A 15,612-nucleotide genomic window follows, 5' to 3' on the forward strand; every position below is an offset into this window, starting at 1 on the left:
TGCAGTTGGAACAAATGACATATTAATACAAATATGTCCTGACTCTTCTTCTCTGAAACATGCTCCAGCTTTGGTTGAAAAGGGCCAGAGCTGCCTTTGCAGAGTGAGGCGCCTGCCTCAGGTAGCAGATATTGAGAGATGGGGACTAAACAGAACTACAGTGGTACCTCGGGATGCGAACGTGATCCATTCCGGAGCCCCGTTCGCATCCCGAAGCGAACGTAACATGTGTCTGCGCATGCGCGAGTCACATTTTAGCACTTCTGGGCATGGCATGTGACGTCATTTTGACAGTGCACATGCGCGCGCATCGAAACCCAGAAGTAACGTGCTCCATTACCTCCGGGTTGCCACGGAGCGCAACCCAAAAATGCCTAACCCGAAGCGTATTCATCCCGAGGTATGATTGTACAGTGGTACCTTTGGTTACAGACGCTTCAGGTTACAGACTCCGCTAACCCAGAAATAGTACTTTGGGTTAAGAACTTTGCTTCAGGATGAGAACAGAAATCGCGCGGTGGCGGTGCGGCAGCAGAGGGAGGCCCCATTAGCTAAAGTAGTACCTCAGGTTATAAGAACAGTTTCAGGTTAAGAACGGACCTCCGGAACGAATTAAGTTCTTAACCCGAGGTGCCACTGTATGTGCACCATGCATCCCTCTGCCTGCCACCTTGCTGCCTTTGGGTGCAGTGAATAATGTTGTTCTGTTGCCGGTGTAAGAATCCATTCAGTTGACTTTACTGTAGTCATTTAATTTTGGGTTCTTCACTAAACGGAAAAACATTCTCACTGCTGAGTTAGTGTATGAATTGTGTTTGATTGGAAACACAATTGTTTCTTCAACTGCAAGCACACATGATAACATTTTATCAAAACATGGCTGAAGCACACTTGGACCTGCGTTCAAAGTTTCACATGCCCAGGGAGGTTTGGAGTTGTTTCTCAAACAGCATCAAACATGACAAACTAATTTTGAAATAGATGTGAATTAAACATGGTATTGGATTCTGCTGTTCAAAGGAGAAACAACATGCACAGTGGAATTTGACCAAAGTTGCTTTTGGAAATTATAAAAGCCAACAAAGAACTTACACTTACAAATAAATTGAGGCAATATGGATATTATTATTATTATTATTATTATTATTATTATTATTATTATTATTCCACCATCTGCAGATCTCAGATAAAAACACAAAATACATATTAAAATACATAATAAAACAAAAAACAATAACCCACCCCTTCTGTTCATCTAGCATGTAATGAATCTTCATCACTATAACCATATCTATTCCCATTTCATTGTAACATAAATGTGTCTCAAGTGGCTTTGAAATCTATTCCATCCTTATTTACATTGTCCTTGAAAGATGAATACTAATTACAGCATGGCCGCCTAGCTTGTAGATGCGCTTGCCCTTTCTTCCGCCATATGTAAAGTGTCACCTGTTCACTCCTTTAGGCATCTTATGTAAAGGCATATCTTTTTGGCCAGGTTTTTCTTGACCCATCAAATTGGGCCTTGTTATTAGTATTTGTTTAACCTTTTCCTATACTTTTATGATACTGTTTCATTATTTTTGCAAACTGTTTATACATTTAAAAAAAAAGGGTTATAAAAGGGCTTTTAAATAAACATATTTTAAGATAAAGGGGAGTGTGTTCTGAACCCCTTGAACTTTTGTACAGACCATTGGAAATCTAAAACTGATTTTATAAGGAGAAGACCAACTATGAAAAGAGATCAAGAAAGACACGTGTGATTCATTGTTCTAGAAAACTGATGAATTATCAGTTTAACCACTTCAGATTAAAGAATCACCCACATTGTTCCAGAGGTTTATGTGTTATAGATCCTGGCCCGTGAACAATGCTATCATATGAAAGAGCCCTAACTCTATGGGAGGCCTCAAGGCCTTGGCATGCACCAGTTAAGCTACCAATGTGGCAAGGATTGTAGCATGTGAAGTGACGGGCTGGAAACCTAATGCTTTTAGAAAAGGATATGGGAAGCACAAAATGCGTAATGCATATATTAATGAGAAGACATTGCAATAAAGTGTAATGCCAGCGTTTTGAGGCATAATTTTGAGGCACATCAAGATTATAAAAGCTGCCAACTATATTTAGATAGGTCAGGGACATATTTGGAATTTTGAAGAAGTACAGTGGTACCTCGGGTTACATACGCTACAGGTTACAGACTCCGCTAACCCAGAAATAGTACCTCGGGTGAAGAACTTTGCTTCAGGATGAGAACAGAAATCATGCGGCGGCAGCTGCGGGAAGCCCCATTAGCTAAAGTGGTACCTCAGGTTAAGAACAGTTTCAGGTTAAGAACGGACCTCCAGAACGAATTAAGTTCTTAACCCGAGGTACCACCGTACTGGTGGTGCTGGTCACAAAGGGCATGCCACAAGGTGTGGCTGAACAAAAATGGCTGCTGTGGGGGCATGACCCAATAAAACAGCCAGCTCTTTTAAAAGATCAGAAATAGACATAGGACCATAAATGGTGCAGGCAAGTCCCTATATGAACACCCTTATCAATGATGGGGGTGGGGAGAAGCCTACATCCAGCACCCATTGGCTTAAGATAAGAGCACAACAATTTTTCATAGAGCTGGAAAGCAGTGTTTTAATCTAAATAAACCAAAGAATGAATTATTTGAGGCACAACACAAACCCCCCCTTGATAACGGGAATACATTGATTCATTTATCAAAGCATGTAAGGTTCAAATTGGGGCAGTATAAAGCAGCAATTCTGTCTTAAAGGTGGCAAACCACCTAGGCTTTACTAAATGGTTAATTTATAGCAGAGTGGAGAGCATTATTGGACATTGTTGTTGTTGTTTTAAAAAAGATACAAAATAGCTTTTCAAAAGGAAACAGTTTTTAACTGAATGAATGAATGAATGAATGAATGAATGAATGAATGAATCTTGAGTTGGATTGAAAAACATGCTTTCCTGAAAAAAATAACCAGCCTGAGATCTGATTTTGGTCACTGTAGAAGCTAAAACAGAACAACCATATACAGAACCATGCTATCCTAAACATCAGCTGCTTCCTAATACATTTTTAATCTTCCATTTTATGCGGAGTTCTCTGTCTTAACTTCCTTAATCACAATGGCCAACACCCATCATATACATGTTTTAATGAGTCAATGCCTGGTTAACCGATTAAGGTGTAATTAACGTAGCTTATTCTTCAGCATTCTAAGTGCTGACAAGAAGACTGGACAAGATGAGCACGCTTTCTACTCTTGCCCATTGTAAAGGTTTTTGGAATGCACTTAAAATGGTGTGACTAATGCAGTGGGAGAAATATGCTAATAAATCTTGCCCACAGCATATGTAAAAAAAATCAATAATTGTAAGATCCTAACAATAAAGGTCCGTATAGTTAAAGCCATGGTTTTCCCAGTAGTGATGTATGGAAGTGAGAGCTGGACCATAAAGAAGGCTGATCACCGAAGAATTGATGCTTTTGAATTATGGTGCTGGAGGAGACTCTTGAGAGTCCCATGGACTGCAAGAAGATCAAACCTCTCCATTCTGAAGGAAATCAGCCCTGAGTGCTCACTGGAAGGACAGATCATGAAGCTGAGGATCCAAGACTTTGGCCACCTCATGAGAAGAGAACATTCCCTGGAAAAAACCGTGGTGTTGGGAAAGATAGAGGGCACAAGGAGAAGGGGACAACAGAGGACGAGATGGTTGGACAGTGTTCTCGAAGCTATGAACATGAGTTTGACCAAACTGTGGGAGGCAATGGAAGACAGGAGTGCCTGGCGTGCTCTGGTCCATGGGGTCACGAAGAGTCGGACACGACTAAACGACTAAACAACTAAACAACAACAACAACAATAAAGGAAGTAAAACAAAACTTTATTCCCCACCTCCACTATCTGCCACTTTTTACATGATGGAGTGCATAGATTGTGATGAACTGCATGCAAGATTTAAGCATAGGGTGGACTCCCTGCAACCTGCTTCTGACCACAGAAGATTTAAGACTGCATAGAAGAAACACAGTGTGGTTTTGGAGCTCTACTTAAAAAGTATTCATTTACCACACTCTGATTTGTAGGAGGAGATGCAGAATATATGAATGAACTGGCAGTAGCCACAAGGTGGAACAATAATACCTTTCAACTCAACAAATTGTTTTTTTATGCTATATTGAACCTGTTAGGCTAGTTTAGGCAGTGTATTCCAAGCTAGGTAACCACTCTAGATGATTGCTTTCTAAAATGTAGATTATGAAGACCTTGAGTTAAAAGATAACAACACAAATTAGTTTTGTTTCCATGAATAATTTTCTTTGATGCACTCTAGTAACAGAGATGTCATTTAACTTATAGAACCAGAGTGAGGAACCTCAGGCTATTCCTTTCTACCCAGTCCTCAGGGCTCTCTCCCTTGAGTACTTTTCTTGAGTACTTTTCCCTGGCTAGGATGTACTGTATTTCTGAATTGTAATAATGCCACTGGCTTGCATGGTTGGAGAGAGATGTGGGTGTGTTGAGAAACCTCTGGCTTTTGCATGGCTGGAATGTAGCCTACTGCACAAAGTTAAGAAACCACATCCATTGCTCAGCCTGCTTTCGCCTCCGGTTCCCACCTTTGCGGCTCCTGGAAGGTTGCAGCAGAGTGCTGTGATCCGGTTCTGGCTGTGGTCTTCCCATGGGCCTCTGGTTGGCCACGGTGCCAACAGAGACCCAAACTAGACGGGCCTTTGGCTTGATCCAGCAGAGGTTTTCTTACATTGTTGTGACCCTTTAAACAATTTCCTGGTTTTAGAATACCCATATTAATAAAAAGTTTCAACCTTTCTTCACACTACTGCGGTTTAGAAAATTTCGTTTTGATAAACCAAGGACCCACAGAAAGATTCAAAACGTTTGAGTCATATCTGGTGTTAGTAAAAAAAAAAAAAAACCTCCTGCCTTGCACCCTCTTTTATTCAGGTACCAAAGGTTTCATTCCAATGGGCAAATCATTATTTTTGCTGAAAACATAAACCTTGACATAATCCTTAACTATTATAACTCAAACTCATCTCAGTAAAATAATTGAACATCCAAGTTAGTAAAAATGTAATGAGTGTAATGAGAGCTGGACCATAAAGAAGACTGATCACCGAAGAATTGATGCATTTGAATTCTGGTGCTGGAGGAGACTCTTGAGAGTCCCATGGACTGCAAGAAGATCAAACCTATGCATTCTTAAGGAAATCAGCCCTGAGTGCTCACTGGAAGGACAGATCCTGAAGCTGAGGCTCCAAGACTTTGGCCACCTCATGAGAAGAGAAGACTCCCTGGAAAAGACCCTGATGTTGGGAAAGATGGAGGCCACAAGGAGAAGGGGACGACAGAGGACGAGATGGTTGGACAGTGTTCTCGAAGCTACGAACATGAGTTTGACCAAACTGCGGGAGGCAGTGGAAGACAGGAGTGCCTGGCGTGCTCTGGCCCTTGGGTCACGAAGAGTCGGACATGACTAAACGACTAAACAACAACAACAATGAGTGAAAAATATTTCTTTGTTTCCTATATTCAAATTGACTCAGTCCAAAATAGTATGAATTGACCTGTATCAGCCCTTCATTTCTCTGAGCAAGGCTTAAGATATAATCAAACTTGCATAATTTTCTAATTTTCTTATTAATAAACTTTAACCTAATTAACATTAGCATCCTGTTTCTTTGTTCTACAATGCACTGGCCTGAATCAGTTAACCATTCAGCTACACACAGAAGAACACCGGCAGTATTTACGATATGTTGCTGGGAACTCACCTATGACTGATGTGTAAACTTGTTTTACAAGTTTAAAATTGTTGTCAGTGTGGAGGTTAGCCTTACAACATCCTAGTAATTTAAACAATTCACTGGCTGAATAAGAAAGATTGTTCCCCTTAATTCATCAGGACAATCTTAGAAAATTGGCATGCTTATATGTGTGAGAAATTCGTTGACAGTTGTGATCTACCAGACTTACTATCATAACACCGTATGAGGAATATTGCCTCTCAATGCCTGCAGTGAGATCTTGGAGTCTAAATATTGCTGCAAGTGCAGTCCTACAAATTCAAGTGCAGTCCTACACATTCCTCCTCAGAAGTAAGCCTATTAGGTTCAATTGACCTTCTAGGTTAGCATGTATACTTGACACTGTGTAGGGTTACAGCCTAAGGCAGGGGTCAGCAAACTTATTCAGCAGGGGGCCGGTCCACTATCCCTCAGACCTTGTGGAGGGCCGGTCTATGTATTTGTTTTTTTGGGGGGGAATGAACAAATTCCTATGCCCCACAAATAACCCAGAGATGCATTTTAAATAAAAGTACACATTCTACTCATGTAAAAACACGCCGATTCCTGGACCATCTGTGGGCCGGATTTAGAAGGCCTTAGTGGGCCTTAGTTTGCCTTTTCAAAGGCAAACGTTTTCCCCAAAGGGGGTCAAATTTGATGAAGTGAACATGCGTGATTGAAGTTGTTGAGCTTTTTTAAACAATTTTACCCCAAAGTTGAACTTTTTTTACGATTGAACTTGAGCTTTTTTTACGATTTGACCCCAATAAATACATTGCCACAGTGGCCGGATAGAATCGGCTGGGGGGGCAGATTAGGCCCCCAAAACAGACAAAACAGGGGAAAGGACTTGGTTTGTTATATCCTCCTTATATGGGTTTTGTACATTTTTTTCATCTTATGATTAGGGGAGCTCAGCCAGAACCCTAAGAATCTGGGCATGGAGCGGGTAAGGGATTTCCTAGGAGCATGAATGACCACAGCCTATTATCAAAGCAGGAAGAAAAAGCAACAGCAATGTGGAATATGGTTGCATGGCTTTCTTCATATCTAACAAGGTTGCCTTCTCTCTCCCCCACCACCCAAAACATGTATGAGAGAGTTTTTGAAGCAATTTGCAGTGTATTAAAAGTAAAATATTCACTCTTCTTTGAAAGCACAAGCTTGTTTTTCTAGATCTCATACTGTCCTGTCAGGGGCAGCCCATCAAGTTTTGCCGCCTGAGGCGAAACAGGAAGGTGCTGCCCCACTTTTGCTGCCTCTCCCCCTACCCACCGAAGTTTGCTTACTAGGGTCAGGCAATTGCGGCTTCTGGGGTCTTGAAATATCTTGTGAGAGCCTCATGAGGTCTCACCAAAAGCAGCCACTTCTTCCTTCTCCAATGGTGGTGGTGGAACACCCACAGAAGTGCCCCTTAGATTCTCCCATCTGAGGCGGCTGCCTCAGTTTGCCTCATGGATGGATCTGTCCTGAGTCTTGTAAATAATGGGCACCAGGGATCTAGCCTCCTTTTGGGAGGGTGCTTTTGAAGTTTTAAGATCAAGACGAATTAAAAATAAATGGATTCTACTGTGTTAGACATGGTGTGTCTATTCTACAAAACTGTTTGAAGTTGGGAACCTAGTGACATTGGGAAGAGACATAATTTAGACTTTGATCTTTTATTTTTTAAAAATAATATTTATTACTTTTAAAAGAAGAGAAAACAGAAGCAGAGAAGGAAAAAAGTACAATACAACAAAAAAACAGTACAAAACACAACCTAAACCCATTAAAGTAAACACTATGAACTAAACTAAACAAAACCCACTCCCTAACCCTAACCCTAAATAAAACAAATCATTTTTTTAAAAAAAAAATTACATCCCCCCTTTTCGAAACTCTTTCTTTCATTCCCTTGTTTCCTCGACCTCCTCTCACCTCCCTTTTTGTTTTCCACTTCTACTAGTTGTTTCAGCAAATCCTTTCCATCTTTCTCTATTCTCTATCATATTATACATAGACTTTGATCTTTTATACTCTATTTCAAGGATACTTGATTCAAGAGACTGCAGAGTAGCCAGGAATCATCTTACAGTCACTGACCAGCTTGCTGAGTGGACGATTTTTCCTCAAACTAACCACACCTAATTCTGCTATTTTTGTCCACTCTCATTCCTGCCCTGATACATCTGTTCATCATAATCCTGCAATAGCTATGCACTAGGGAAATGCACCAGAAAATACTTAATTTTGAAAGTTACATATCAGGCCTGATTGTGTCTATCTTATGCTCTGTTAAGCAAATTCCAACATGTGCAGGTCTGACTCCAAAGTGAAAGTGTATTCCTTCCTAGGGCTGGGCAAAAAAAGCGTCATCTGAAAGTGGGGAATATTGACGACACCAGTCCCTTGTCATGGTCAGATCACTTCTGGTAGAGATTTAGGATTTCAGCACCTTTTCACCTCTGCAGAGGCAGGGGACCTTTTTGATGGTTCATCCTCAGAGGCGGATGGATCTAATGGGTTTTCAGATGGCTTGGGGGGATTTCCCAGCTGATATGACAGGAGGCACTCCTGTCAAAGCCCTGGCTGACCTCTGGAACATCTGAATGGCTCAGGCCACTGACACAATCACCCCTCAGTGCCCTCTCCTTCTTCGTGGAACCCGTTTGGCTCCCTGGTATACTCCAGAGCTTAGGGCAAGAAAACTAGCTAGGAGACAGCTTGAACACGGGTGGAGGAAAACTCCAGTCAAATGCAATTGAACATGGTGAGGACTCATAATCAAGCTGACCTATTGGCAGTGAAGGCAGCAAAGGAGGCAGCAATCTATGGTCTTTCAAACCGTCAGTGGGTTATTGCTTGTTATTAGGGTATGTATTCTTGTGTTTTTATATTGTAAACCACTCTGTGATCTTCGGTAATTTAATTAATGAAAATCACACCTGTGTGTTGCATTTGAAAGTGCTATTATTGTGAGAAATCAGAATTAGAGCAAACATTGGAGAACTATTATTCTGCTCCATGGGCACTGGGGGAGCTAAGAAGAAAGCTCTGTGCTGATTTTCTTTCATCTCATTATTTTTTAAATTTTTATACCACCCTATACCCAGAGGTCTTTGACAAAAGTATTAATTTGCATGGGTCTGTGGATGTGCTAAGATTCTTCTAATGTTAGCTGGGACACATCTGCCTTGGGGGTGATGAATCCCTAATCAATGTCCTCTGTATTCTTATTTGGTTCCACTTCTTGGGTATCAATTGTGTGCTACGAAACAATACCTCCTGCAAAAAAATATAGATGGTTTAATTAGCCAGAGCCCTGGGAGAAGAGGATTGTTTTTGCATGGTGCCTAAAGATATGTGATGAAGGCACCAGGCAAACCTTCTTGGGGACAGCATTCCGCAAACGGGGAGCCACTGCAGAAAAGGCCTGTTTTTGTGTTACTACCTTCCAGGATTCTCACGGAGGGGGCACACAAAGAAGGGCCTTAGATTTTGATTGCAGGGTCCAGGTTGGTGTATATGAAGAGAGGTGGTCCGGGAAGTATTGCAGTCCTGAGCCATTTAAAGCCCGGAAACTGATTGGCATCTAGTGGAGTTGGGCCAGGAATTGTGCTATATGATCAGATCATCTGGTCGCAATGAGCAACCTGCCCACTGAATTCTGCATCAGCTGAAGTTTCCAAACCGTATAATGTGTTGCAATAATCTAACCTAGAGGTTACCAGAGCATAGAAAAACAAAAAATTAGGCTATCCCTGCCCAGATAGTGGCATAGCTGGGGGCCACCAGTGTTTCAGTCTTATCTGGATTGAGCTTCAGTTTATTGGCTCTCATCCAGTCCATTATCAAGGCCAGACACTGGTCCAGTACACCACTTTCACACTTGTTGATGTAAATGCGAACCAGAGCTGCGTGTCATCAGCATACTAATGAATTTAGTTGGAAGCCTGCATGTTTGCTAGCAGTGAAGTGAAGGTTTCATGAATCCCTACAGGGACCACCAAGCAAGATATAGGAGGTGCAGTCTTCCCCCACTGCTATATTTCCACACTGCTATATCACATCTAGTCCATTTAGCTTGACATTGACAGTAGTTCTCCAGGATTTTAAGACAGGGTTCTCTCCCAGCCCTACCTTGCAATGCCAGGATTTGAACAAAGCAGGATATCTGCATACAAAGCAAATGACCCTTCTCCAGCTATTTTTAGGTGGTTGTTGTTATGTCTGATAGCAGGTCTGATGCTATCCAAGTACTTTAACAAAAATTATCCTTTTAGAGGTCCAAATGCTCATCATATAATTTATGAATATCTGATTATCAAGTTGTTTGGGCAGTCAGTATTAACAAATAAATAACATCCTTGGTTAAGACCTTTCCATGGTTCCTATTGTTACAATATTAGGGATGTCGCAAAAGCATCACTTCGGGGGAAGATCAAGAAATGGTAACCTATTTATTAACAGCAGCAAGAGCAGAAATCTGGAAAACCCCTCCTCCACTAGCAGAAAAATCCTGACTCTGGAGTTGGGGAGATGACTAACACAATAATAATAAGACTAACACAAAATCAGCAAATTGAAGATAAGATAATGGAGCTTGTTTAGCTGATTTGTAACAACAACATGCAAGAAGAAAGCCATATGATTTGTTTGGAGACATAAAAGTTATCAAAAACTTTATACATTTCTGTTATAGATTAAGCACTTTATCAAGTTTTAAATAGGCTAGAAACATGCAGTGTAAATTTTGTTGCATTTACAGACGATATATTTATTAAAACAACATTTATCCATCAATTGTATCACGGTATTTGGAAACAAGTATCGCATTTAGGTTTCCGGGAATAAATAGAGAGAGCCATTCTTAAATCACGTCCCCTGTGCCTTTAAATAAAATGAAAAATCAACAGCTGAGGAACCTTCCATCCCTACATCTTCTCCTCATGTCGAATCACTGCTTCGACCAAAAAATAAAGAGAGATGTAATAATAATAATAATAATAATAATAATAATAATAATAATAATAATAATAATATTTATACCCCGCCCGTCTGGCTGTCAGAAAAACCTAATTACATCGCTTCATTTAAGCTGCCACGGAAGCGAGCCTCTAAAAAGCCAGAGAACTTCGAGCGCTTTCGGACACCCTGCGTCGCCCCTCTCCCTCCTGCCCCGCACATGGAGGGAGCTGCCAGTTTCAACCGGGGACCGGAAGTGTCGCATGGGGGCAGTTCCCTATGACCTCTGAAATCCAGGATGCGGTCGAGGAAGCCGCCGGCCGGAAGTTCCGTACAGTAGGGGAAGGGAGGAGGAGGGGGGGGAGCGGAGCAAAGCCTCGCGAGATCCCTCCGTGCTGAGGGAAGCGAGCCGAGCTCTCCAGATAGGCCTGCCCCCGTCTTTACCTCAGCGGCGGCGCAGGCGCAGTCGGGCCGGTCTCCCCTTCTGTCTCTTTCTGTGGGAGTGTGAGGGAGAGAGAGAGGAGCGAAAAAGCGGGCGGCGGGGACCGTTCGGCGGCCGCTTCTGCCCCGCAACCTCCGGCTTAGGCCGTGAAGCGACGAGCCGTGGGCGGCGGCGGCGGCGGCGGCGGGATCCTGCGCGGCTGCGGAGACTGTCGGCGGCCGAGGCGCGCCAGGCCTCACTCGGGGCCCAGCCGGGAATGCGGAGAGTTCGCGTCAGGGGCCGCCGGGGACGCCTCTGAGGAGGAGGAGGAGGAGGAGGCCGGGGCGCCTCATGTGAAGAGACACCGGGATCCGGATCCCATGGCGGCTCCTGCTCGGGGCTCGTCCTCGGCGCCTTGACGGAGTCCTGTTCGCCGGAGCGGTCCCGATGCCGAGCACTTCGGAGGCGGCGGCGGCGACGGCGGCGTCTTCGTCCGGAGGCGGGAGCGGCGTCCGGGGCTGGGGCGGCTCCGAGTCGCCGGAGAAGAAGCGGTTGCATCACCGGCGGCGGAAGCGCGGCTCGTCGGCCCAGCCGCCGCCGCCTCCTCCTCAGCCTCCGTCTCCTCAGCCGCTGCCCGCCTCGCCCGCGGCGGCCCCTCCGCTGCTCTTCCCGCTGCTGCCGCCGCCGCCGTCGCCGCTGTCGCAGCAGCAGCAGCAGCAGCCCTCTCTCCTGCAGCCGCCGCTGCCGCCGCAGTCCCTGCTGTTCCTGGCGGCCACCGGCTCCTCCTGCTGCGGGGAAGGGGGGGAGCGGAAGCGGGCCCGGGGCAAGCGGCGCCCGGGCTCCCGGCACAAGCGGCGGCGCGTCCGGTTGCGCGGGGGGGCGGGCCTGCCGGAGCGGCGCGGGAGCGGGGCGGGCCTGGGGCCTCTGGTGGAAGCGGCGGGCGAGGAGTACGACGACGTCAGCTCCCAGTCGGAGGGGCCGCTGGGCGGCGGGACGGCCGGGGCGGGGAGCGGCGCGGGGAGCCCGGGCTCCTCCTCGGGCGGAGGCGCCGGCAGCCAGCCGCGCTCCAGCCGCGCCGAGGCGGAGCGGGACTCCCGGCGGCCGCCGCGGAGGGAGCGCCGCAGCAGCAGCGGCCGGCGCTCCCGGGAGCGCCACCGGGAGCACCGGCGGCGGGGGGAGGACAAGGACAAAGCGCCGCCGCAGCAGCAGCACCCGGAGGGAGCGGCCGCGCCCGCCCGGGTAGGGGGAGCCGAGCCCGCCGCCTCCTCTTCCTCCTCCAAGTCCCGTAGCCGCCACAACCACAGCGGCGGCCAGGACCGAGAGGGGCCCCGGAGCAGCAGCGGCGGCGGCAGCGACGGCCGCAGGAAGGGCTCGGCTGTCTCGCCCAGCAGCGGCGGCGGCGGCAGCGGCGGCAGCACTAGCAGGAAGGACCGGCAGAGCAAAGCCCCGCGAAGCCAGGCCAAGGCGGCCAAGGAGCCTCCGTCTGCTTACAAGGAGACACCCAAGGCGTACCGGGAGGACAAGGCCGAGCCGAAGGCCTACCGGCGGCAGCGGGCCTCGCCGAGCCCCGGCCGCGATGACAGCCCGCCCAGCCACCGGGCCTCGCAGAGCCAGCGCAGCCGCAAGTCGCTCAGCCCCCGCTCGCCTCTCAGCCCTTATCGCCGCCGCTCGCCCAGCTATAGCCGGCACAGCTCCTACGAGCGCGGCGGGGATGTTTCCCCCAGCCCGTACAGCAGTTGGCGCCGCTCGCGCAGCCCCTACAGCCCCGCCATCAGGTAAGGGGCAGGGCCACCTTGACAGGACAGAGGATGCTGGGGAGGGATCCTTCCTCCGGAAAGGTTCAGAAGTGTGACCTGAAAGGGCTGGGAATTCTCTTTAAGTTGTGGTCTTAAATATGTAAACACCTCCCTTTTCCTTTCTCTTGTGGGACCATAGGAGGAAATACAACTCAGCTGGTGAGCTTGGGCTTGAACCCATTACCAAGTGTGAGAATGCAGAATTTTCACACGAAATTGGCATTTCTTTAATGCGATGGAACTTTTAGGGTCATAGCAAAGTGCCATAGGTATTTTCTTAAACAGGTCTCTTTCTAAATGGTGCTAAAAGTTGGGGGTAGTTACAATCAGTTACTGCTGGAGTGGTGCAGGTGACATACACTGAAAATATTGTGAAATTCCTTTCAGAACCAAATCACTTCAAACTGAAAATTTTGAAAAACTTAAGATGTTTTGAGCTAAAAACTATTCACTTCTAAATGTTTTACAGCTTAAGCAAAGTAGGCTGCAATCCTGTGCATGATTCTTTGGAAGTAAGTGACACTGAACTTAGCGGGGCATACTTGCAAGTTGACATGTGTAGGATTTCACTGGTAGCATTTCTCAGTACACTACAGAAGTGTTTCCTCAAATATTATACTGTGTAAAAACAGGCTGTTATCTGCAACGCAATGTGGCTGCAAGTTACTAGCCTATGTTTCTGCCTTTGCTGCCAAGGAAGTAGCTTCTTAATAGGCTAGTATGCAAATTGTCTTCTACCAAGGGGACTGGTGGAGGAATGACTGCATGATCTACATCTCCTCCGCTATTCTGTTTCTGTGATATAGGAAAGGGTTTTCCTTCTGCAGTGATCGTGGGAACCAAATGGGCTGACAGGAGAGACAGAATTTTCTATGCTTTCTCAGCCAGTCAGCTCACTCACCTGCATGGAATTCTTGGTTGCTTTTGGCTGCTGAAGTTGCTAAATTTGAGACTGTCTCTTCATGGAAAATGGGAAGATTGTTTTAAGACTTGGGATGTATTCTTTAGATAAGGTTTTGATTACTGTTCAGTTTTGAACAGCTCAGTTTTTGTTTGATTTCTATATCAATACATAAAGCAGGAGTGCTTTCTACATCACCTTTTTGGGTTGAGATACGGGCTTGGTAACATGACAAGAAGTTTTCTAGGAACATATGTCTGCCAGTAGCTACTCTGGTTTTGAAAAACCTCTCTTGACCTAATCCTGTCTGTTATGACTGTTGTCGTATCCCTTGAAAAGCACTTTATGAGCTCTCTCTGTTTCACTTAGATGACCAATATATCAGTCTTGTAGTCGGGAGGACTACTGTTTGGTTTAGGGCTTGGCTTGCATTTACTTTGTTTGCAGACCTGCAATGCAATTCTGTATATGCAAAGCAAGCCCCACTGAGTTCAATGGAGCTTATTCCCAGGTAAGTGTTTATAGAATTGTAGTCTTTGTTAGTTTTTGTAGCTCATTACTACAAATTTCAATTCCTCTTTTCCTACACAGTACAGACAACTCCCCATTTACCCACATGGCCTTTCCTGCCCCTCTGCTGTGGCAGTTGATCTGTCACTTCATGTGTGCAAGCCAGAGGGACAAGCTCTCACACAGCTGACAGGTGGGAACAGGGGAAGGTTCTTCCAGCCCATCAACTGAGCTGATACAGGCGACCTTTTGGGTATGCAGACAGGGGTTCAGAACGTAACCCCTGTGTAAATGGAGAGTTGCCTATATATACACATATGGAATTACTGCTTAATTGAAGTCAACATTTTCAGTAGTCCATACTCCTGTTTGATACAGAGAATCATTCAACTCGTTTTAGCACCAGTTAAGACTCTGGTTCACATAACTTCTGTTCATAGCTTTCAAATCAGTTTTCGAAAGTGTTCTGTGGTGGCATTGTGCTAGTGGAAACACTTCTTGCACAAGGGAAGGACCCCCCCCCATTCGTCTCCTCCCAATTGTAGTCCTTTATGCCATGTTTATTATTGGAAAATACATATGTTGGTAGGAAAGAGTTCTTCGGCTCTACCTAATGTAACACGTTGGAGAGCCAAGAAAGCCATGCTGGTTCCTTTGTTGTCAGGAGCAAGATCCAAGATGATGTCTCATCTCCAGGTCTAAGGGAGAAGTGAGAAGAGGAGGCGGAAGTGAGAGAGATGCAACCTGAGGATTCTACTTCAAGGGAAGGATGGTCAGCATAGTTTAAAGGACAGAGACAGTTTAGGAAGTTGGAGGTCTCCTGCTTTATCTGTTTAACCATATGCTGAACCCTTATCTCAACAAGCTGAGCTGCACCACACTTTCAGCTGGAAAAGGATTAGGGTCCTCCAGAGTGACATCAGCTGATTGGTGGGTGTGGTTTGAGGAAAATGGCCTCATGGCAAAATTGCAGTGTGATCAGTTTATGGATCAGAGGTTCCCCACCCCTGTGCTACAGTTGGCTTTTTACATTGTGGATGGATGGAATGCAGCATGAGCTACAGCAGTAGCTGTCTGTAATGTTTGAACCTCAGGTGCATAGTTATTTATGGCATGACGCCCATTCCACACTGATTAGGTAGGGCTTGCCAGTAGGGCAAGTGCATGGATGACAATTTGCAAAGCTTTTTGTTTCAAATCTCCCCTTGTTTCA

The 15,612-nt window shown here is 45.6% G+C and overlaps 1 protein-coding gene across 1 annotated transcript in view; it reads left to right on the forward strand.

The window, feature by feature from the left end:
* Positions 1 to 11,529: 11,529 nt before the first annotated feature.
* CDK13 (cyclin dependent kinase 13) overlaps positions 11,530 to 15,612 on the forward strand; it is a 36,643-nt gene continuing 32,560 nt past the window's right edge. The window contains exon 1 of the mRNA XM_081834712.1: positions 11,530 to 12,967. Within this exon, the coding sequence (XP_081690838.1) occupies positions 11,640 to 12,967 (1,328 nt within the window). The 5' untranslated portion in view covers positions 11,530 to 11,639. The remainder of the gene's footprint in view (positions 12,968 to 15,612) is intronic.

The sequence above is a fragment of the Podarcis erhardii genome (assembly GCF_964252035.2).
Source record: "Podarcis erhardii genome assembly, chromosome: 12".
In the NCBI taxonomy this organism is placed as follows: domain Eukaryota; kingdom Metazoa; phylum Chordata; class Lepidosauria; order Squamata; family Lacertidae; genus Podarcis; species Podarcis erhardii.